This window comes from Lynx canadensis, chromosome D3 (genome assembly GCF_007474595.2).
Source record: "Lynx canadensis isolate LIC74 chromosome D3, mLynCan4.pri.v2, whole genome shotgun sequence".
Lineage (NCBI taxonomy): Eukaryota > Metazoa > Chordata > Mammalia > Carnivora > Felidae > Lynx > Lynx canadensis.
The window spans coordinates 88,682,908-88,704,697 of record NC_044314.2 but is presented as its reverse complement, the minus strand read 5'-3'; the positions used below and the strand labels follow the sequence as shown (position 1 = coordinate 88,704,697).

The window sequence follows — 21,790 nt, the reverse complement described above, 5'->3', positions numbered from 1 at the left end:
GCATCCGACTTTGGCTCAGGTCATGATCTCGCGGTCCGCGAGTTCGAGCCCCGCGTCGGGCTCTGTGCTGACAGCTCGGAACCTGGAGCCTGCTTCGGATTCTTTGTCTCCCTCTTTCTCTCTGCCCCTCCCCTGCTCGTGCTCTTTCTCTGTCTCTCAAAAATGAATAAATGTAAAAAAAAAAATGTTTTTTTTAAATAACCCGCAAGGCCATTAGCCCACCTAAATTTTTTAAAAATATCAACTTTCCCTAAATGGTCGAATTTCCAATTGTTTCATAAATGCTCCCCTAGCCCACCTATTTATTTTTCTTTCTCTCCTCCCCCCCCCCCACCCCTTGTCATTTATTTGTTGAGGGAAATCAGGTTGCTTGTCTGCGGTTTCCCACAGTCTGCGTTTTTAAACCTTCATCTCTGTGGTGCAGTTAAACACACCCCTCTGCCTCCGAATGTCCTGGAAATGCTATTTGGATCCTCAGCTGGGACAAAACGTTCTGTGGCCCGCATTGCCTGCAGTGCAGAGACCGAGAGACCCCAGTCTGGAGACTTCCTGGGGTTCACATTTGACCTTCCACCAGGATCGCCACACAGGGTCCCCTGCTCACAGTCCTGACACTCGGCCCCCGGAGCCCTTTCTGCAGGGAGGTTCACGGTCCACGAGTGTGTCCTTTTAAAATCCTGTGCGGTGTTTTTTCTCACTGTTCTGTACGTGCTTTTTCCTCTCGTTGATTGCAAAATACGTAGATGGGAGCACATATAAAATGCACGTTTATAATTTCAAGAAGAAGAAAAACTCCTGAATCGTTCCACAGCGGAAAGAGGCCAACTGTCCCCGCCTCCACATGCTGCTTTCTAGAAGGTGGCACAGGGACCGCTTGCCATATCACACAAGAGCCTCCCCTCTGACACAGTGGGGGAGCCCCGCTTTGTACACATAAACCCTCCTTTATTATACGGTCTCCCGCGGATGGGCATCTGGATGGTGGAGAATTGCTTATGACACACAGTGATGCAGAGAGAGCCTTGGGGTAGACAGCCACCCCAGCTCACGTGAATGTAAGGCCCCCGGCCTGTGATGCACTTATAATTTGGACGTTTGGTTTAAAAAGCCTAGATGTTAGTGCAGCTGAAATCTGATGTACGGTCTCCCTTCCTTTTTTTTTTTAATTTAATGTTTTAAGTGATCTCTTTTTATAATTCTTAAATTTTTTTTAAAGTTTATCTTTGAGAGAGTGTGAGCAGGGGAGGGGCAGAGAGAGAATCCCAAGCAGGCTCCCTGCCGTCAGCACAGAGCCCGATGTGGGGTTCGAACTCACGAACCGCAAGATCACGACCTGAGCCCAAATCAACGGTCAGACGCTTCACCAACTAAGCCCCCCGGGCACTCCCCAGGTCTCCCTTCCCTTCTGAAGAGAGGGTCGCCCTGCCACATGTCTGACACTGTCATTTCCTTCCCCAGCGAGCGGAGATGCTACAGAAATTGAGCGAAGTCCAGGTCTCAGAAGCCGAGCTGAGACTCTTTTACACCACGTCCAAGCTGGGCACTGGGAACCGCATGTACCACACCAAAGAGTGAGTCGGGTGCCCCTCCTGCCAGGGCCCCGGGGGCGGCCTCACAGGTCACCGAGCCTTCCGGGTTGAGCTTTAGGAGGAAAGACGCCTGCAGTGGCCCCCGTGCTAACACGCCTCCGCCGCGTGGGGGCCTGGGTGCTGCGGGGTCCTGCGTGACCGGTTCGTCCAGCTCTGGCCCAGACGATTAGGCTAGACGTCGCTTTCAGGTGATCAGGGATTCGGTTCAGCTTATTTCTGAGTGCGGAAGTGTGGCCTTCCGGGTGTCACAGGCTTGGTCCCTTCTGGAAGCTGGAGAAGCTGTTCCTCCCCTCCCCCCCGGCTTCGGGTGGCTGCCCGCCGTCCTGGGGGTTCCTTCCTTATAGATGTGACGCCGCGGTCCCCGTCTCCGCTGTGTCTCCCGGCGTGTCTCTCTGTCTTCCGTGGCCTTCCTCTGTGTCCGCGTCTTCTCTTTTAAGGACACCCAGGCATCGGAGTTGGGGCCCGCCCTGATCCAGGATGCCCTCATTTCACCTGAATTACATTTGCAAAGACCCTGTTTCCAAGAAGGTCACATTCTGAGTCTCTGGATGTGAATTCTAGGGAGACACTGTTCAGCCCAATACCACCCACATTCCAAGATTGAGACCGCAGGAGTCGGGGTGCACCTGGGTGCGCTGAGCATCTGACTCTTGATTTGGGCTTTGGGATCGAGCCCTGCATCAGGCTCTGCTCTGAGCTTGAAGCCTGCTTAAGATCGTCCCTCTCCCCCCCTCCTCCCTCCCTCTTCTCCCTGTCCCTCTCCTTCTCCCTCTTCAATAAATAAACATTAAAAAAGAAAAGTTGATCTCATATTAAAATCCAGGTTCCCGCCTGGTCCTGTGCCACACCAGATGGCACTCTCACAGGGCAGCTGACCCTTAGATGGAGCCCAGGTGCCTTCCCCACTCCCCCCCACCCACCACTCCTCACCCCTCACCCCCACCACAGACCCACGGGACACGGCCGTCTTACTGTCAGCCTGCTCCCTTGTGCATTTATGGCTGCTCTGAGTGCAGACTGTCCCAGGCTCTCCTCCAGGCCCCGGGGATGGAGAGTGCACACAAGTAAAATAAGAAGTAAGCTTCCCTTAAGAAGCCTGCGTTCTCATCATGGGGAGATGGGCAATAATCAAACGAATACATACGTGTCTAGTGCTGGGAAGCACAAGGCACAAAGTAACGCAGGGAAAGAGGATGGAGGGAGATGGGAGAGTCTCCCTGATGGGTGACATTTGAGTGAAGTGAGGGAGCGCTTCTGCGTAGGGAGCGGGAACAGCATGTGCAAAGGCCCTGAGGTGGGAGAGGGGGGTGTCCTTTGAATCCCGGCTTCTGAGGGGTGTGTCGCAACACAGAGCTGCCTCAGGTCGACCGGCCCATCCTAGGGCTTTCGTGCCTGACTTCTGGCCGTGCTGGCAGGAGGTCTGACGAGATGGAAGCCCAGGGGCAGAAGATCAGCAGCCTCAGCGGGGCCCATCGGAAGCGCCCCCGCGAGGAGGCAGAAGATGAGTCCTCCGAGTCCTCGGCGGAGTCTGAGCCTGATGAGGCCCCTGCCGCCGAGCCCGTGGAGGAGGCTGGTGCGGGGCCGCCGCCGGGGGCGGGGGCCGGGGGCCCCGGCTCCAGCGGCCAGCCCTCTCTGGCCGCGACGTCGTCGGTACCTCCCGCAGCAGCCCCCACCGTGGCCAGGCCCCCCGCGAAGCCCGCCGTCTTCATCCCCGTGAACCGCTCCCCCGAAGTGCAGGTTTGCTGCTCCGGTCTGCGACGGGCCCTGAGGCTAGCGTGGTGGGGGGCTGGGGGTGCGGGGGCGGGGGGGGGGGGCGTCCTGTGCCTCGAGCGGGTGGGATCCCTCCCGTGCGCCGGTGTCCTCGCCCAGAACGGGAGCAACTGTGCCCTCCTGTAGGGTCGGCGTGGAGACGTGGGCGGGTGCGTGTGTGGACGTGCACGGGGTGGGGGGGAGGGCAGCAGACAGCGCCCCCGCTGTTGTGAACGGAGGAGGCTGGGTGCCAGGAAGGGGGAGAGCAGGAGGGCCTGGGAGGCATCTGGGGCAGGAGCTGGGAGACCAGCAGGAGCGGAGGAGAGGGGGCTGTCCCACACTGAGAACAGCAGGAGCTAAGGCCCTGAGGCAGGAGGCCTCCTGGGTCCTAGCGGGGCTGTGGCAGACCGCACGCTGTGTTGTGGAAACCGGAGGGATGCGACCAGCTCCTTTGTTCTAATGGAAAAAAAAAAAAAAAAGAACAAAATATCAGCACAGCGTTCTTCTTTTTTTAAATTTTTTTTTTAATGTTTATTTTTGAGACAGAGACAGAGCATGAATGGGGGAGGGGCAGAGAGAGAGGGAGACACAGAATCGGAAGCAGGCTCCAGGCTCTGAGCCGTCAGCCCAGAGCCCGACGTGGGGCTCGAACTCACAAACCGTGAGATCGTGACCTGAGCTGAAGTCGGACGCTCAACCGACTGAGCCACCCAGGCGCCCCGAGCACAGTGTTCTAAGTAAGCATCAGTACTGTTCATTGAAACCGGGATTTCAGTTCGTGTGCTCAGGTATAATTGGGGCAAGCTGACGGCTCTGAGGAACCACCCGGTGTGCCCCTGGGTTCATGCTACAAAGATTTGCTCGTAGGTGCCATCACATGGCTGCTGCTGGCGCGGGAATCTCTTCACTCGGTCCCTGCGGGCCCCGGGCTGCCCCCGCCCCAGCTTCAGCCCCTTTCTTTCTCCGTGGCTTTTCTCCACACGTGTTCCTAAGCCGTTACGACAGGTCGACCACCTGTTTTGATAAGTGATATCGTATCACTCGTCTCCCTGCACTTTGATTGCTTGGTCAAGTCAGTTTCACGTTTCTGAGATTTATTCATCCGTGTTGGTGCGGTAACCGAAGTCCCCCCTATTCTGGGTGGTTTTCCCCCGCTGCTCTCGAGTATTCTGGCGTGTGACTAGAGCACAGGGCACGTATTCTTGCGAGAATTCTTCACATGCACGCAACTTCCTCTCGGGCAGTGTCGGCAAACTGTAGGTCACAGCCATGACCGGGTCACGAGATGACCAGCACTCTCGGTTTTGAAACAAAATGGAGTAGAATAGAGATGGAACAGAATGTTTTAAATCCGCACTTAGCATGCTTCACGTAATGAAGGTGTGAGACGTGGGTCGTAAAACTTCTGCAGTATATGATAACACCAGATCCTTGAACAACGGGGGCTAGGGGCTCCGCCCCCCTTGCGGTCAGAAATCCACGTGTAGCTTTTGACTCCCCCCAAACTTAACGACTAATAGCGTACTGTTGACCGGAAGGCTCAGAACACAAAACAGTTGATTCATACGTGGTTTGTATGTTATGTGTGTCATATGTTTTCTGTATCCTTAAAATAAAAGTAAGCTAGAGAAAGAAGATGTTACTGAGGAAATCGTAAGGAAGAGAAAACATTTATAGCCTTGTACTTTTTTTTTTTAAGTGATCTCTGCAGCCTCCGTGTGTCTTGAACTCACGCCCGCGAGATCACGCTCTGCTGACTGAGCCAGCCAGGCGCCCCTAGTCCCGTACTGTACCGAAAACGGTCCGTGCGTGAGGAAGCAGAGCCCCGCAGTTGTTCAGGGGCCGGCTTTGCGTGCTGGGCTGTCCCCGAGGACACCCGCTCTGGCACGGGAGGACCCCACTGCCGTCTCCGTCCCCTGTAGCTGGGCCTCGCTGGCTTTGCTAGGAGGGCTCACGGCATCCACATGCCCACGGCCACCTTTATAGAAACCACATCACCCTTCGCAGTCTCGCTGATCCCCTCTGCCGTTCTGCGGGGCAGCCCCCCCCCCCCCATTTCCCCGAGCACTGACTTCCTCTCTTCGCCAGGAAGAACGGCTAAAGCTCCCAATTCTTGCTGAGGAGCAAGTGATCATGGAGGCCGTGGCCGAGCACCCCATCGTCATCGTGTGTGGTGAGACCGGCAGCGGGAAGACCACGCAGGTGCCACAGTTTCTCTACGAAGCAGGCTACACCAGGTGGGGGCTGGGGGCTGGCCCCTCGGGCGACCCCCGAAAGTTACTATGAGTGGGAGCTCCCAGGGCCCTAATCCAGGCTCCGCCGTTGGTATGCTGTGTGGCTTTGGGCAAGCTGCTTAACTTCTCTGGGCCTTGGTGTCCTTCCACAGTCGTTGCACCTACTTCACGTGGGTGTCGTGTGCACGAAATGAGAGACTTCGTGTGAAATGCTTAGATCAGCCCCTGTCACGTGGGGCGGTGTGTTTATGAATGTCGCCTCCTGTTGGCACTTTTGACCCGGGTGTGTCACAGGTCCCCAAGACCACCCCGGTTTCATTGATTTGCGAGGAAGGCTCACGGGACCCAGCGTGTAGTTGTACATGTGAGTGCGATTTCTTAGAGCAAAAGAACACGAAACACGATCAGCAGAGAGAAGAGGTGCACGGGGTGAAGTCTGGGAGAACCGGGCACAGGCTTTCTGAGCCCTTCCCGGGAGAGTCCCACGGAAGCAGTCCGTGTAAAGAGCTGTCACCAGACGAGCCAAGTAGAAACTGAGCGCCCAGGGTGTCTGTTGGGGTCGGACCCCCTCTCCCTGGCACCTACCCAAGTCCCAGGCGCCCAGAAGGAAAGCCGGTGGTCAGGATGAACCACGTTGTTGGTACAAACAGTCCAGGCACGGAGAGCCCCCCCTTATCAGGATCGGGAACCCTCTGGAAATTCGGATCCCAGACACCAGCCACCCCCGACCCAGTAAGCAGACCTCTCTAAGGGGACCGGCGCGGGCTTCTGTGCTGCCTGTCGTCCGCCGTCCCCTTGGCAGGTCCTGTGACTCGCAGAGCACTTGCTCCGGGCCAGCCCAGCCTCCCGTCCGCAGCTGGTTGCTTTCCCTTCCACTGTGACTCCCACGGCGTCTGTGTGCGGACCGCCAGGCTGTCCCCTTTTGCTGTCAGGCGGTGCCTTGTCACCTCTAGGGAGGGCCACTCCGTACGTGGAGTCCTGACAGGGAACCGTGTGTGACCGTGGGACTGACAGGTGGGGCCGAGCACTGCTGATGTGTCTTCTCTCCCTCCCACAGCGACGACAGCATCATCGGCATCACAGAGCCCCGCCGCGTGGCTGCTGTGGCCATGTCCCAGCGGGTGGCCAAGGAGATGAATCTGTCACAGCGGTGAGGGCTCTGCGTCCTGGAGGAGGGAAGGGGGTGGTCCCCCGGCTTGGCCCCGGGCGCGCTGTCCAGGAGGAGCAGAGCAGCCTCGTGGGCGCTGTCCGTCTCGAGGGTGCTGGGTGGGAGCGTTGCTTCTGCGTCCGAGCGGAGGGGCTCCTCCCGCAAGAGGGCTTTCCGCCCTCTGGACGGCAGGAGCTTCCTGGGGAGGGGCCACAGGGCAAGGACGAGCCCGCCAGGCCCTCGGGCTTACTCCGTGCCCAGTGCCCCGAGGAGACCGTGGCCCTTTCTGGGGCTCGAGGGCGGAGCAGAGTGGCAGGTGGCCAGACGCAGGCAGGCAGTGATTACTGCTTGCCATGGTCCAGTAGTTCTGTCTAGGCAGGGGTCCCGAGTTCGGGTCCCCTGCGGGCGGCGAGGCTTTAGGACTTGATGTGGAAAACCGAACAAAGCAGGCAGAGCGCCCGCTTGAGGGTGGCTGGGGCCGCGTTCATACCGCACATGCCTGGGCCTCGGCCCGCACCGGGGCATCCAGGTTTGAGGGGGTAGCATGTCTACTGGGCCTAAAATTGAGAAAGTCTCCTTCATCTGCCCTCTCTCTGAATATTTACTGAGCGGCACCTGCTGTGGGCCGGCCCGGCCCCGGGTCTCAGGACAGGGTGAGCGAGACAGAACGGCCCGCCCTCCTGGGACTGGCGTGCGGGTCGGGGAGGCTTGTTGCGTGCGCGTGTTGTGGGGGCAGGGTGCCCCCAGCGTGTTTCCTGTGGATTGTTCCAGACAGTCACAGGCACAGACAAGCAACCGTGGGCATCTCTGTATTTCTCCTCTTCGACTTGTACGTGAACGATTCATATTGTTCACCCCTTCTGAATCTTTCCCGTTGTATTTGATGGCATGTGTTGAAAATAATACATACAAAGCTGTCCTTTTTGGTCACCATTTTTAACTTTTTTAAGGGAATGTTTATTTTGAGAGAGAGAGGGAGAGCAGGACAGGGGCAGAGAGAGGGAGAGAGAGAATCCTAGGCAGGCCCCACGCTGTCGGCGCAGAGCCCGACGCGGGGCGCGATCACACGAACCGCGACATCGTGACCTGAGCCGATATCAAGAGTCAGACACTTAACTGACTGAGCCACCCAGGCGCCCCCTCTTTAACTTTTTGTGGAAGCTTTTAAGCACACACGAAAGTAGAAAGTGTAGCGAACGAGCCCCCGTGGACCCGAAACCCAGTTCGGTGATGGTCAGCTGGTGGCCAACTTGCTTCTGACTCCGTGCCCTGCACCCCAGGGGTGCAGAGCTGCTCTTGGAGAATTGCTTCCTCGGGGTTTCTCTGTTGGGCTGGAAGATCAAGGCTGTATTTCATTTCTGTGCGAGAAGACGCTAGAACAATTTCAGCGCCCTCACCGTGACCGAAACCCTGTGACACGCTGGAGGGCCCTCCGGCCCCCGTTGTCTCTCTTCTGAACAGTTGTTCACCGTTGGTCGTTCAAATTGCGCTCCGACCGAGGTCCGCGTTCAGTCGACCCGTTTTTCAGAGGGCGGTGACGGCCCCTCCGCGTCACGCTGGTGACGGGCCTCCGTCGTCCGCCTCCGTGTGGCCACGTGGCTGCAACCGGTCGGGACCTTACCTGCCCTGAGCCGGAGTCTGTCCCTGCAGGGTCGTCTCCTATCAGATCCGATACGAGGGAAACGTGACCGAAGAGACCAGGATCAAGTTCATGACAGATGGCGTGTTGCTCAAGGAGATCCAGAAGGTTGGTTGCTCGTCTCGTCTCCGGACGCAAGGCCAGCGAGCATGGGGCGGGCAGTTCGAGCGCTTGTCACGCCACCCGCTGGCACAGCAGCACTGTGTCACCTTGGGCAAGTTCCTTCCCCTCTCTGAGCCTCGTCTTCTTGATCTGCAAACCGGTACCTTCCTCACGCAGTTGTTTTGAAGCAGAAGTTGTATGACGCGTGAACGCGCCTCAGCGTAGCGCCTTGTAGGTGCTCGTTACGCGGGAGCTCGTGTCGTTAGGATTTGGTTCACAGACTTTGTGCCTCGGCCACACGCGTGTTGCTCCTTGTGGGCTGTGTGGCGTCCACCTGGGCAGAGGTGACGCCTGCCCCCTCTGCCATGAGGCCGGCCAGGGTCACCCAGGGAGGTGGCTGTGAATGCGGCTCCGGTGTGGTTGACTACGGCTCCTCTCTGTGTGGGAGACACTGTCCCAGTGTCCTCGGTCCTACCCGCCACCCCCTCGTTCCCTTGTCCTGCCTGTCCTCTCTGCTCTACAGGCGTCTGGATTTGGTAGCTCGCCTCTAATAAATGGTGGCTGCCCGTTCTCCAGCAATTTCTCTGCCAGGCACCTGCCCCCAGGCTGCGTACTTTACGGATGGTGTTTGTCACGGAAACCTCCCTGTGACCCTGTGAAGTGGGTCCTGTCGCCCCATTTTGCAGATGGAAAACACACAGGGAGGTGAAATAACTTACCTGAGGTCACAAACCAGGACCCCCCGGGCCAGTGCCCCCGGATCCGTGCCAGCTGTGAAGGGGGCTCCTGGAGCAGGAATTCTGGGGTGTGAGTGATGCCGGAGTGGCTCAGGCCCAGGCTGGCGGGCCTCACCACGCCCCCCTCCCCAGGACTTCCTGCTGCGGAGGTACAAGGTGGTGCTCATTGACGAAGCCCACGAGAGGAGCGTGTACACGGACATCCTCATCGGCCTCCTGTCCCGCATCGTGTCTCTCCGGGCGAAGGTAGGCCGGCGGGGTGCCGGGGGTCAGGTGAGACAGGGTCTCCTGAGCACGGGGTCCCCCGGGTCCAGGGGCAGGGCTGTGACTCTCGGTGTGAGCGGCCCCCCTGTGATTCCTCCCCCCTTGGAATCCTGGGTCCGGCCGTGTTACCCTTCCGTCCGTCACCCCGTCTGCCCTCCCGCAGAGGCACCTGCCGCTGAAGCTGGTCATCATGTCGGCCACGCTGCAGGTGGAGGACTTCACGCAGAACCAGCGGCTCTTCGCCCGGCCGCCCCCGGTCATCAAGGTAGCGCCTGGGTCGGCGTCTCGGGCCGGCGAGGGGGGAGCGGGGCCCGTCAGCTCCCGCAGCGGGACGCCTGGTCTCGAGGCCGCTCCCGCAAGGCCCCGCTCTGCTGGTGGAGGCCGAGACCGGGAGGCCTTGGGGAGCTGCTCCCGCCGAGCGGAGAGCTCCGGGGTCGCAGGGGCCAGGGACGGGGGAGGCACCGAGCTCGGCCCACCGCCCCCCGTGCCTCTGTGGGCGTGTGTCCCAGGTGGAGTCCAGGCAGTTCCCGGTGACGGTGCATTTCAACAAGCGGACGCCGCTGGAAGACTACAGTGGCGAGTGCTTCCGGAAGGTCTGCAAAATCCACCGCATGCTGCCGCCAGGTGAGGCCCCGGCGGCGGGCGAGGCCGGGTCTCCCCTCCGGACCCCAGGCCCCACCTCCCCGCGCTGGCTCTTTCCTGCTGGTGGAACGTACACGAGTTGGACCATTTGAACCGTTTTTAAGTGTATAATCCGGAGGCGTTTAGCGCCTTCCCAAGTGCAGGCTCCCCTCGCTGGCTCGCTTTGCTTGCTCGTACTTCGCGGCTCCTGCACGTTGACGAGTTAGGGTTCGTGGCGATCCTGCCTCAAGCCAGCCGATCGGGCCGCTTTTCCGACAGCACTTGCTCCCTTCAGCGTCCGTGTCACGCGCTGGCGATTTCCACCGTATTTCAGACTCTCCCCCTGTACGTTTCCAGTGATCTGTGAGCAGCGGTCACCACTCCTGAGAGCTCCGGTGACGGTTAGCAGTTTTTAGCGATATTTTAAATCGAGGCATCCGCGGTGTCTTTTTAGACAGTGACGCCATCGCGCGCTTAGTAGGTTACAGCACAGCGTAAGCGTAACTTCCGTGTGCACAGGGCAACCCAGCAACAGCTGTGACGCTCGCTTGTGTCACTCATTGTGACACTCGCTTCTCGGTGGTCCGGGACCAGACCCGCGGCATCTCTGAGGTGTGCCCGTGCTGTGCGGCCGTCCCCACCATCCACAAGGGAAACTCTGTCCCCATTAAACACTAACTCTCCATCCCCCTGTCCTGGCCCCTCCCCCCGTTCTGCTTTCTGTCCCGACGCATTTGTCTATTCCGGACATTCTGTGCAGACGGACTCGTTCGATGTGTGGGTTTTGTGCCTGGCTTCTTTCTTGCTTTTTTGGGGTTCGTCTGTGTGTTTTCTGCCGTGTGGACGGACCACACTCTGGTTGTCCATCCACCAGCCGACGGACACTTGGATTGTTCCATTTCTCGGCTGTTGTCAGTGGAGCTGCCGTGGGTATCTGGGCACAGGTCTTGGGTTGCGTCCCTCTTTCCCGGTCTCCTGGGCTAATGCCCACGAGTGGAACAGCCAGGTCGTGCAGGGGCTCTGTCCACCTCCCTGTCACACGTCCTCTGTGTGGGAGGCAGCTGCCGCTGCACGTCCCTGTGGCTGAGTCCTGCCGTGACTGGCTCTTCCTTACGCCCAGCTCCTGACAGGTGGTAGTTGCTAAGTAGATGTTTGCTCCATGAATGACCGGGTAGCTGAGGGATCTGGTTCTTTTCGCAGGGGGCATCCTGGTGTTCCTGACGGGGCAGGCAGAGGTGCACGCGCTGTGCCGCAGGCTGAGGAGAGCCTTCCCACACGCCAGACGCAGGCCTCCAGGTACCCCGGCGGCACTGGGCCCCGAGAGCCTCCCTGTATGAGAGCCCGCGCCTCGCCCGCCCTGCCGTTCCCCAATAAATGGCCAGCAGTGCGGTGGCCTTACTCTGGACGGTGAAGAACAGAGCCCTGGTAACCCGCGTGTGGCCTCGAGACATCTCCCTGCTGAATCTGCTCCTTCTTACAGAAAAGGAAGATCAGGAAGATTCAGTAGAGGAAGTGCGGAAGTTTAAGAAGTCAAGGACGAGAGCGAGGAAGGCCCGGGCAGCGGTATGTAGAGGCTCGTGGGCGCCTGGGGACTCTGAAGCTACCTTCTCTGGTGGCCAGTGGCCCCATGGCATGTAGATGCCAATGTAACTAAAACGAAATAAAAATAAGGTTGTTTTAATCGAATTCTATCAGACGCATTTCAGGTGCTCAATAGCCACCTGGGGCTGCTGGCGACCGTGCTGGGTCCAGAACATTCCTACCGTGGAAGAGAGTTCTGTTGGGTGGTGCTGCCCTAGAGGCCTCAGGGTGGGCTGTGATTTGGAGGTTCCCTGTGCTGTGGGCCAGGAAGAAGCTTCTGGAAGGCTGGCCGTGAGGTCCTGAGCAGGGCCTGTGAGGATGTCTGGGAGGGCAGGCAGAGCAAGGGTGCGGAGTCCCACACAATGTCGTTGTGGGTCCGGGGGTGACGGCGTCCTTACTGGGGGGTCACTTGCCCCCGCCCGCTGCGTTTTGGACCTGCCTGGCGGCGGCGTAAGTCCAAGTGTCGACTGGTCCTCACGGCAGCCCGTTGAGACAAGCTCTGTGGTCGTGCCGGCGTTGAGGCGAGGAAGCGGGCAGAATGGTTGTGAGGGCTCACGGGCAGTGCTGGGCCTCGTTCTTGGACAGGCTCGTCTTTCCTGCCTGTGACCCTGTCTCCTGCAGCTGGGGTTCTGCTGTCTTCTTTGTCTAGACGTTGCCGCAGATCAGTCTGGACAGCTACTCGGTGTTGCCTGCAGGCGAAGGCGACGAGGACAGGGAGGCGGAAATGGACGACGAGGAGGAGGAGGCGGCCCTGGGCTCCGACCTTGACCTGGACCTGGGGGACGACGGGGCAGACGGAGGTGTGCCCTGGGCAGGGCCCCTGCTTGCGCTCCCTGGGTCATTCACTCGGCAGGGGTCTGCAGGGCGCCCGCAGTGTGCCAGGCCCCGTGGTTAGGCCCAGACTTGTTGGTCTGGAGCTCAAGAGGGCCGGGCTTTGTGGCCGCCTTGCGCCTGCTGTTTGCTGACTTCCTATAGCTGTCTGCAGACAGACCCTCCGATGTCCGTAGTGTCGACTGTGATGGGCATGCCACCCCCGGGCTCAGCTCTGCTGGGTAAAGGCGGGCCTCAGGGCTGGCTGGGGGGGCTGCCCGGTCCCAGGGCCCCCTGTACGGAGATGGGCCCACGGCCTTGTGGGAGCCCCGGTGGCACCCAGCCGGCGGTAGGGCTCGTGGCCAGATTCTTCCCAGCAGACTCTCCAGCGGGGTGGGCGTCCCCCCCTTGGAGGAGGGTCATGGGGCCTGAAGAGCCTCCAGGAGCCTCTCAGACTCAGCCCACACTGTGCTGGTCTGGGGGGGTGGGGGGGGGTGGCGCCTGGTAGCGGGTGCAACAGGTAGGGGGACGCGGGGCAGCCTGAGGTGGGCTTCCGCGGGTGGTGGGGAGTACCAGCCGGCCCTGCTTTCCCTGCAGGTGCACAGCCGGATGCATCGCTGCCCCTCCACGTGCTCCCGCTGTACTCCCTGCTGGCCCCAGAGAAGCAGGCGCAGGTAACTGTGTGGGCTCCTTCTGGCCTCTTGGGGACGCCTCCTAGGGGCACTGAGATAGGGGCAGGTCAGGCCCGGGGCTGTCCTCCTCCTCAGCAGTTAGGTCAGCGCCCCCAGATGGGAGAGGGTGTTGGGATCTCCCTGGAGAACAGGAACGCGTCCCTGCGTTTGCGCTGAGCAATGTCGCGGCCAGAGGCAAGGGGAGGGCTTGTCCACCTCGCCACCCGTGGGCCCCCCCCCAGCCTGGCCGATTTCTCTGGGGTCAAGAGCCCCACGTGTCCGTGCCACCAGCTCTCTCCTGATTCCGGTGTTTTGCGGCCTTTGCTCCCTGACAACCCCAGGTCTTCCAGCCTCCCCCAGAAGGGACACGGCTGTGCGTCGTGGCCACCAACGTGGCCGAGACGTCCCTCACCATCCCGGGCATCAAGTACGTGGTGGACTGTGGGAAAGTGAAGAGGCGTCACTATGACCGCGTCACTGGCGTGTCCTCCTTCCGAGTCACCTGGGTGTCACAGGCCTCAGCCGATCAGCGGGCGGGCCGAGCGGGCCGGACGGAGCCAGGCCACTGCTACAGGTGGGACTCCCTGGCCTCTCCAGTGACGTTGGGGGTCCCTCTACGGCAGCCACCACTGAGGAGCAAGGAAGGGGGCCCCCGCCCCAGTCTGCAGCGAGTGCCGTGTCCCCCTGGGGACGGTCCTTGGGGTGCCGTGCAAGCCCTTGTTGGCTCTCAAGCACTCAGCGTGCTTTCTTTATTCTGACCCTTGAGCGATACTTATTTTTAGCTGTTTTGTTTTCGTTTTATCTTGTTACGGCTTTGCGGAGGTACCGTTAACGTACCGGAACTTTGACAGTTTTTTTTTTTTTTTAATTTTTTTTTTCTTAACGTTTATTTATTTTTGAGACAGAGAGAGACAGAGCATGAACGGGGGAGGGGCAGAAAGAGAGGGAGACACAGAATCGGAAACAGGCTCCAGGCTCTGAGCTGTCAGCCCAGAGCCCGACGCGGGGCTCGAACTCACGGACCGTGAGATCGTGACCTGAGCTGAAGTCGGACACTTAACCAACTGAGCCACCCAGGCGCCCCAACTTTGACAGTTTTGAAGCGTGCGCTTCTCTGGTATTGGGTGTTCTCAGAACCGTGCGGCGGTCCCCCAGTCCGTCCTAGACGTCGTCACCCCAAAAGAAGCCCCCATCTGTTAGGCACTTTCCTCCCCTTCCCGTCCCCTTGCTCGGACTGGTGTTTCTGCTTCCCCTGAGTCTCTCCCTGGGGTGGGGGGGTTGGGAGGGTTGCTGGGTCACATAGTCACTCTTGCGCCTTCTGGGGCCCGTCAAGCGTCTTCCGCAGCGGCTGCCCCACTCTGACGTTCCCAGCAGCCGTGCTCGCAGGTTCCCATCTCCCCACATTCTCGCCAACGTTTGTTCCTTTCCGTTTTTTTAGACCTGCAAATGTGCGTGGTCGCTCGCTGTGCACTTGCTTTGCGTTTCCCCGACGGCCTTGAGCGTCTTTTCGTGTGCTGTTGGCTATTTGTCTGTGTTCTTGGGAGGAGTGTTCGTTTCTTTTGCTTATTTCTTTAACGGGGTTCTTTTTCCTTTATCGTTGAGTCGTAAAAGTTCTTTACCTAATCTGCATATTAGCTCTGCGTCAGAGGCGTCATTGGCGAATATCTTTCCCGTCTGTGTTTTGTTATGGTTATTCGATCACTTTATAGCTGGGTTTTTTGGGGTGTGTTTGACATTGTTTTAAATCACGAGAAAAGGAAATTGGGAACCTGCGTAGAGAAAGCTAGTAGGGAGCGACAGTAGTCTCGGGGACTGTGTGCCAGGCACCGGTCTCCCTGCATGTGTGGCTTCGGACATCTCTGCCCCAGCCCCGGTGAGTCCCCTGCTGGCTTGGCCTGTCCCGCGGGAGAGGGAAAGAGGCACGAGGAGGGTCAGTGCCGGCCCTCGTAAGCGTCCGGGTTGAAATCCAGTGCCCGGTAGTTTGGTGGAGCTGCTCTTTTATTCATTTATAAAATGATGGTGTTCTCTCTGGTGCTTCCTCCCCCCCCAGGCTCTATTCATCTGCGGTTTTCGGTGACTTTGAGCCGTTTCCTCCTCCTGAAATCACCCGGAGGCCGGTTGAAGACTTGATCCTTCAGATGAAAGCACTCAACATTGAAAAGGTCAGTGGCGGCCCCCGGCCCTGCCAGCACCCCGCCGAGCCCCCAGCCCCCGCTGAGCCCCCAGCCCCCGCACGGGCCAGCTCCTGAGATGCAGGGGACCCAGGAGCGGAGTCCCGTGGTGCCGGCCTAGCCACCCGGAGCGCTCTCGTGGGACGCTGTGTCCACACGTGCCCACGCTGGGCCCTCCCACCTCTCGAGGCACCGCTTCCCCCGGGGCTGCACCCCTGGAGCACCCGGGGGACCAGTGCCTGGGACGGAAGCCACACAGGGAAGGCCTGCCCACTGCACAGAGACCTGTCGCTGTCCTTGGGGCTCACAGAACGTTCTGTTGACACGGTCCTCACATGGCACCCGTCCGGGGGTCACCTGCCTTTCTGCTACTCCACAAGGGGTTGTGCAGAGAGAGAGAGAAAGAGAGGGAGAGCCTGGACCCATTAGTCCTTTCCCGTTCCTTCCACCCTGACCCCCAGGGCAACCGTGTACCAGCTTTCTGTCCCCGTGGCTTTGTCCGTTTTGGACGTTTCGTATAAAAGGGATCATTCGCATAAACGTCCTCGGGGGTCACCCACGCGGTGGCACGTGTCAGTACTTCGTTCCTCTGTACGGCTGAGTATCGCTCCGTCGTAGGGCCAGGCCGCGTCCTGTCTGTCCCGCTGTTGTCGGGCACCTGGGGCGTCTCCCCCTCTGGCTGCTACGCACAGAGCCGCTGTGAACGCGGCCGTGTACGGATTTGTTAGACCACTTGTTTTGAGTTGGTCACGCTTTCTCAGGTGCCCCCATCCCCGATCCCGGTCTGTCTGTCCCCTCCCTCACCCTTTTATTGCGTGAGGACGTCTGCTCCCGTTCACTTAACGCGTTTGCTCTGGTTGAAGGGGCCCCGTGGAGGCGGAGCCCTTATCTGGTGCTTTCTCTGTCTCTGTTGCCAAGAACAGCCCCTAGGACGCACAGGGTGCTCAGTGGATGCACACGTGAGGTGCTCGGTCTGTGCTTTTGAGTCCGTGGGTTGTGTGAACGAAGGGGTCCCCCCGGCACACCGCGCTGGAGTGTGCCTGGGGCTACTTCCTGAGCGCCCGGGGCTGTGCGCGGTGTCCGGACTGGTGCGGGAGGCGCCGTCCCCTGCCAGGCCAGGCCCTGCTGCCCCTTGTGGCCACCATGCCTGCTTCTCCACGTCTCACTGCTGCCCCTGCCGTGTCTCCCGTGCCCAGGTCATCAACTTCCCCTTTCCAACCCCTCCCTCCGCGGAGGCCCTCGTCACCGCCGAGGAGCTGCTGGTGGCGCTGGGTGCCCTGCAGGCGCCCCAGAAGACAGAAAGGTAGGCGGGGCTGGGGGTGGGGGGAGCAGCGAGCCCCGGGGCCGCTGAGCCGTGCTCCCCCCCGCCCCCTGCCCACCGCACGCCTCCGTCCTCCAGGGTGAAGCAGCTGCAGAGGTCCCGGCTGAGCTGCCCCATCACCGCGCTGGGCAGGACCATGGCCACATTCCCCGTGGCGCCCCGCTACGCCAAGATGCTGGCGCTGAGCAGACAACACGGCTGCCTGCCCTACGCCATCACCCTCGTGGCTGCCATGACGGTCCGGGAGCTGTTCGAGGAGCTGGACAGGTGGGCCTGCGGGGGCTGCCCTCCGGGGGGGGGGTGACTGGCATGTGGGGTGGCCTCGTGCTAACTCGGGGCCTCCCTGAGCCGGCAGCGCTCCGTCCCAGTTCCATCCCGGCAGAGCTCTGCCTTCGCAGAACTTCCGGGGCAGCACAGACGTCAAAGGTCGGTTGTGTGACGGCCAGCCCGCTGGGGTTCAACTCTCCCTGTGCCACTTCCAGGCTGTGTGGCCTTGGGGAGACGACTTCACCTCTCTGTGAAGAGAGGGGGAAGTGGGGATGAGGCCTTAATAACAGTTGAGCTGTCGTCAGGGTTAAAGTAGCGGATGCGAGGGGCACCTGGGTGGCTCAGTCGGTTAAGCGTCGACTCCGGCTCAGGTCATGATGTTGTGGTTTGTGAGTTCGAGCCCCGCGTCGGGCTCTGGGCTGACGGCTCGGAGCCTGGAGCCTGCTTCGGATTCTGTGTCTCCCTCTCTCTCTGCCCCTCCCCTGCTCATGCTCTGTCTCTCTCTGTCTCAAAAAAATAAAAACATTTAAAAAAATAAAAGTAGCAGATGCGAGCAAAGCGCTCCAAACCGGGCCTGATGGGTGCCTTAACCTGCGTGTCCGCTCTTCAGGCCGGGGAGCCAGGAGGGTAATTCATCCAGGCCACGCTCGATGGTGGTCACAGCAGGGTTCAGGCTCTTGTCGCTTGTGAGCAGCACGGCAACATGCGACGTCACTCGTTTGTTGGATCCTTTCTTTGTATCAGTCCCTAGACGCGGACTGGTCGGGTTAGGAAGCAGGCGTGTGTATCATCTCGTGGGCTGCTGGCAGTGAATTTTGATTCTGGGACCTCAGTTGTGTTCGGCGGCGGCCCCACCAGGCATTTCCTCTGCCCCTGCGCCTCCCAGCCTGCCCTGATTAACTAACGCGTTCCCTGCCCCTGCGGCCCGGAGGGCGGCCGGGCCAGTAACCCAGGTGGTACTTATGTTGGCAGACCGGCCACCAGTGACGAGGAGCTCGCCAGGCTGAAGGGCAAGCGGGCCCGGGTGGCCCAGATGAAAAGGATCTGGGCCGGGCAAGGCGCCTCTCTCCAGCTCGGGGACGTCATGGTGCTGCTGGGTGCGTGCCGGGTGCGGCGTGGAGGGGTCGGGGGCAGGCGGGCCTGGGCGGGGTTCCGGGGTGGGGGGAGGGGACAGGCGGGCGGGGGGGGGGGGTTGGGGGGGGTTAGGCTGGCCTGGGCGGGGTTCTGGGGGGGGAGGGGACAGGCGGGCCTGGGCGGGGTTCCGGGGGGAGGGGACAGGCGGGCCTGGGCGGGGTTCCGGGGGGGGAGGGGACAGGCGGGCCTGGGGTGGGGGCAGGCGGGCCTGGGCGGGGTTCGGGGGGGGAGGGGACAGGCGGGCGGGGGGGGGGGGTGGTTAGGCTGGCCTGGGCGGGGTTCCGGGGTGGGGGGAGGGGACAGGCGGGCCTGGGGTGGGGGCAGGCGGGCCTGGGCGGGGTTCGGGGGGGGGAGGGGACAGGCGGGCGGGGGGGGGGGGTAGGCTGGCCTGGGCGGGGTTCTGGGGGGGGAGGGGACAGGCGGGCCTGGGGTGTGGGGGGGCTAGGCGGGCCTGGGCGGGGTTCCGGGGGGGGGGGGGGGGGGGACAGGAGGGCCTGGGCGGGGCTCAAGCGAGCACCCGCCTCCTCCGCAGGTGCTGTGGGAGCCTGTGAGTACTCCGGCTGCTCGCCCCAGTTCTGCGAGGCCAACGGGCTTCGTTACAAGGCCATGATGGAGATCCGGCGCCTGCGGGGCCAGCTGACCACCGCAGGTACCACCCCCCCCCCCCCCACGCCAGCCTCCCGTTCTCAGGCAGCACGCGGCAGAGAACTTGACTGTTTTGAGGTTTCAGGTTGTTGTGGGCGACACCAGCCACGTACAGTCAATCCCCGTTACCCACGGATTCCACGTTTGCAAACCTACCTGCTTCCCCAGACTTTAACCCAAACCAGTACTGGGTGCTTCCCGGGCGTGCGCGCCAGCGGGGGGGGGGGGTAACGTGCACACTGGTTCCCATCAGGCTGTCTGTCCCTCGGTCTCCTCTTTTCCTTAGTGACATTCCTCTTGTCACCCTCTGCCCCCCACTGCTCACCATACCCCCTTCTCAGCGGCCCCCGTGCCCCCCCACAGTCTCACTCTGGGGCTCCCCACTCCTTGCTCCATGGCCAAGTGGAGAGCCCCTTTTTGCGAGTCGGGGAGCAGCCCCCCACTTTCTGCCCCTGGGCTGAGCCGGCAGAGACCAGACCTGTGTGAGGCCGCGTCGGGAGGCGGGGGCTCCAGGCACAGAGGCTGCCAGGCTTCTGTGTTCTGTCCTCGGGGCCTGTTTGTTTCCTATTTTTCCCCTTTTTTCTCTTTCTTCACCTCCAACGACATCCGTTTTGCCGAAGGCTTTGTAGAGAAGCAGGTTTACGGGGCAAATCTCAGAGCAGAAACAGTCCAGTCCTCGCCCACCTTCCTTCCTGGTCCTCATCCCCTGGTTCTCCACCCTGCCGCGTCCCCCTCTGAGGTGCAGGGCCCGAAGCCCCCATCCCCTGTCTCCCCCTGCCAGGTACCCCCACAGCTTCAGACCCCCCTCCTCTGGTGCGGAAGCGTGAGGCCTCGCCTCGTGTCAGGCCTGCCCCCGCAGGAGCTCGAGAGGAGATGATCTTGCCCTACCGTGCACGCTTGGGGGGGGTGACCCGTTCACGGGTCCCTTCCAGGCACGTGTGCTCCGACACAGAGCCCATCGGGGAAGTCGCGTGCAGGCCGAGCAGGGTCTCCCTTGGTGCCTCACTCTGCTGCCCACTAAGGCACTGGGGTCTTGTCTTAAGGGGAAGAGGCCGTGGGTTTGGGGCAGGCAGCTGGTTGTGTCCTGCTGAGGACATCCCGGCAACCTCGGTGGAGAAGAGCCCCGGCGAGCAGGTGACTGAGTCGGGAGCTTCACACCGAGGGGCCTGAGGCCTTCCAGAAGGTCAGGGCGGAGGCAGCCCCGGGCCTCGCCGTCCCCACCACTGCCGTCCTCACACCCGGCTCTCCCCGCAGTCAATACCGTGTGCCCCGAGGCCGGGCTCTTCGTGGACCCCAAGATGCAGCCACCTTCCGAGAGCCAGGTGACCTACCTGCGGCAGATCGTGGTGGCCGGCCTGGGCGACCACCTGGCCCGCAGGGTCCAGAGCGAGGACCTGCTGGACGACAAGTGGAAGAACGCCTACAAGGTCAGCCTCGGGAAGCGTGCGGGCGGGTCGGTCGCTGCGCCAGGCTGCCCTCCCCACCCCCACCCGTCCCCCTCTGGGAAAGCCCCCGCCAAGGATCGGGGTGGGGTCACGGCGGGCTCCCATCTTCCTTTGGGCCTTGGCGTTGCCCCAGCTGCATTTTTGTAGCAGCTGAATTGAGAGAAAATCACACACCGTACAATTCACCGTCTCGAGGTGTGCAGTCTGGAGGTGTTTAGTCTGGTCGCCCAGCGATGCAGCCGTCCCCACAGCTCATTCCGGGACACATTCGGCGTCCCCAAAAGACGCACGTGCCCGCTAGCAGTGGCCCCTCGTTTTCTCCTGATCTCCCCACCCCTAACCCGCTCTGTGTCTGTGCCGGACTCTTGGTGCTGGCGGAGGCGACCGGTACGAGGCGCTTTGTGCCTTCTCTCGCTTGGCATCTCATCGTTGAGGTTCATCCGGGTGCTAGCACGGGTCGGTGCAGCATCCGCGGGGCGGATCCGCCACGCGCACGTCTCCGTGGACAGACGCACGGAGAGCCACGCCGGCGGCTGGCGGAGCGCTCTCCTGTTCTCTGGGCTGAGCGTGGGATCCGGTTCACACGGGTCAGTCTCAGCTGCTGTGCGCGCGTCTCCTGGTCTCACGCCCGCTCGCCGTGTCTCCGCAGACGCCTCTCCTCGACGACCCCGTCTTCATCCACCCCAGTTCCGTCCTTTTCAGAGAACTCCCTGAATTTGTGGTCTACCAGGAAATCGTGGAGACGACCAAGATGTACATGAAAGGTAGCCAGGCCGGTGGCCGGCCCCTCGCCTGGCCCACCGCGGCTCTGCTGAGCTGTGTCACCGGGACCCTGTCGGGGGAGAACCCGGGAGGCCCTCCCGTGCGGAGGTGCCCGCTGCGACCCCCGGCCCTTCTCTTCCTGGCCCGCAGGCGTCTCGGCCGTGGAGGTCCAATGGATCCCAGCCCTGCTGCCTTCCTACTGCCAGTTCGACAAGCCCCTGGAGACGCCGCCCCCTGCCTACTGCCCCGAGAAGGGGCGGGTCCAGTGCCACCGGGCCAGCGTGTTCTGTGAGTTGGGGCGACCTGCCACCGGTCCTGGTGGACACGTGGCCACACACCACGTGCCCCGGAAGCGTGTGGCGCGGGCAGTGTGGCCTCAGCCTTCTTCCTCTTTGTTGGGGGGGCCCAAGGGCTCGGGGCCAGGACGAGGGGCCCGTGGGAACCCATCCCAATCTCTCGCTCACGGGCCCCTGCCCTCCAGACCGTGTCGGCTGGCCGCTCCCCGCGGTCCAGGTGGATTTTCCGGAGGGCGTTGACTGCTACAAGCACTTCGCCCGGTTTCTGCTGGAAGGGCAGGTAGGCGGCCCGGCGGCTCCCCCGGCCCCTGGTGTCGTGGGCAGAAGGGGAGCCGGACCCCTCACCCTGTCCTGTGCTGTCTCCTCAGGTCTTCCCTCAGCTGGCCTCACACCGGGGCTGTTTGCTGTCCAGTCCTGGCACGATGCTAAAGACGTGGGCCAGGTACGGGCTTGCCCGGGAGCGTCGGGTGGCAAGGGGAGCGGGACTGGCACCCTGGGACAGCCGGGACAGATCACCGCCCACCAACCGAGAGGCTTAAAACGACGGAAATGTGTTTCTCGTGGCCGTGGAGGCCAGAGGTTGGAAGTCAAGGCGTCCTCAGGGC

General features: G+C 61.4%; 1 protein-coding gene across 2 annotated transcripts in view; it reads left to right on the top strand.

Moving 5' to 3' along the window:
- Positions 1 to 21,790, top strand: part of DHX37 (DEAH-box helicase 37) — a 28,523-nt gene that overhangs the window by 4,948 nt on the left and 1,785 nt on the right. For both annotated transcript variants that reach the window (XM_030336202.1, XM_032595384.1), the window contains exons 3-25: positions 1,459 to 1,571; positions 3,005 to 3,326; positions 5,427 to 5,575; positions 6,630 to 6,722; positions 8,370 to 8,466; positions 9,330 to 9,443; positions 9,625 to 9,726; positions 9,971 to 10,085; positions 11,283 to 11,378; positions 11,563 to 11,645; positions 12,313 to 12,463; positions 13,071 to 13,147; positions 13,486 to 13,718; positions 15,195 to 15,306; positions 16,512 to 16,618; positions 16,715 to 16,903; positions 17,876 to 18,000; positions 18,570 to 18,686; positions 19,937 to 20,109; positions 20,777 to 20,891; positions 21,040 to 21,177; positions 21,371 to 21,465; positions 21,554 to 21,627. In XM_030336202.1, coding sequence (XP_030192062.1) covers positions 1,459 to 1,571; positions 3,005 to 3,326; positions 5,427 to 5,575; positions 6,630 to 6,722; positions 8,370 to 8,466; positions 9,330 to 9,443; positions 9,625 to 9,726; positions 9,971 to 10,085; positions 11,283 to 11,378; positions 11,563 to 11,645; positions 12,313 to 12,463; positions 13,071 to 13,147; positions 13,486 to 13,718; positions 15,195 to 15,306; positions 16,512 to 16,618; positions 16,715 to 16,903; positions 17,876 to 18,000; positions 18,570 to 18,686; positions 19,937 to 20,109; positions 20,777 to 20,891; positions 21,040 to 21,177; positions 21,371 to 21,465; positions 21,554 to 21,627 — 2,990 coding nt within the window. The remainder of the gene's footprint in view (positions 1 to 1,458; positions 1,572 to 3,004; positions 3,327 to 5,426; positions 5,576 to 6,629; positions 6,723 to 8,369; positions 8,467 to 9,329; positions 9,444 to 9,624; positions 9,727 to 9,970; positions 10,086 to 11,282; positions 11,379 to 11,562; positions 11,646 to 12,312; positions 12,464 to 13,070; positions 13,148 to 13,485; positions 13,719 to 15,194; positions 15,307 to 16,511; positions 16,619 to 16,714; positions 16,904 to 17,875; positions 18,001 to 18,569; positions 18,687 to 19,936; positions 20,110 to 20,776; positions 20,892 to 21,039; positions 21,178 to 21,370; positions 21,466 to 21,553; positions 21,628 to 21,790) is intronic.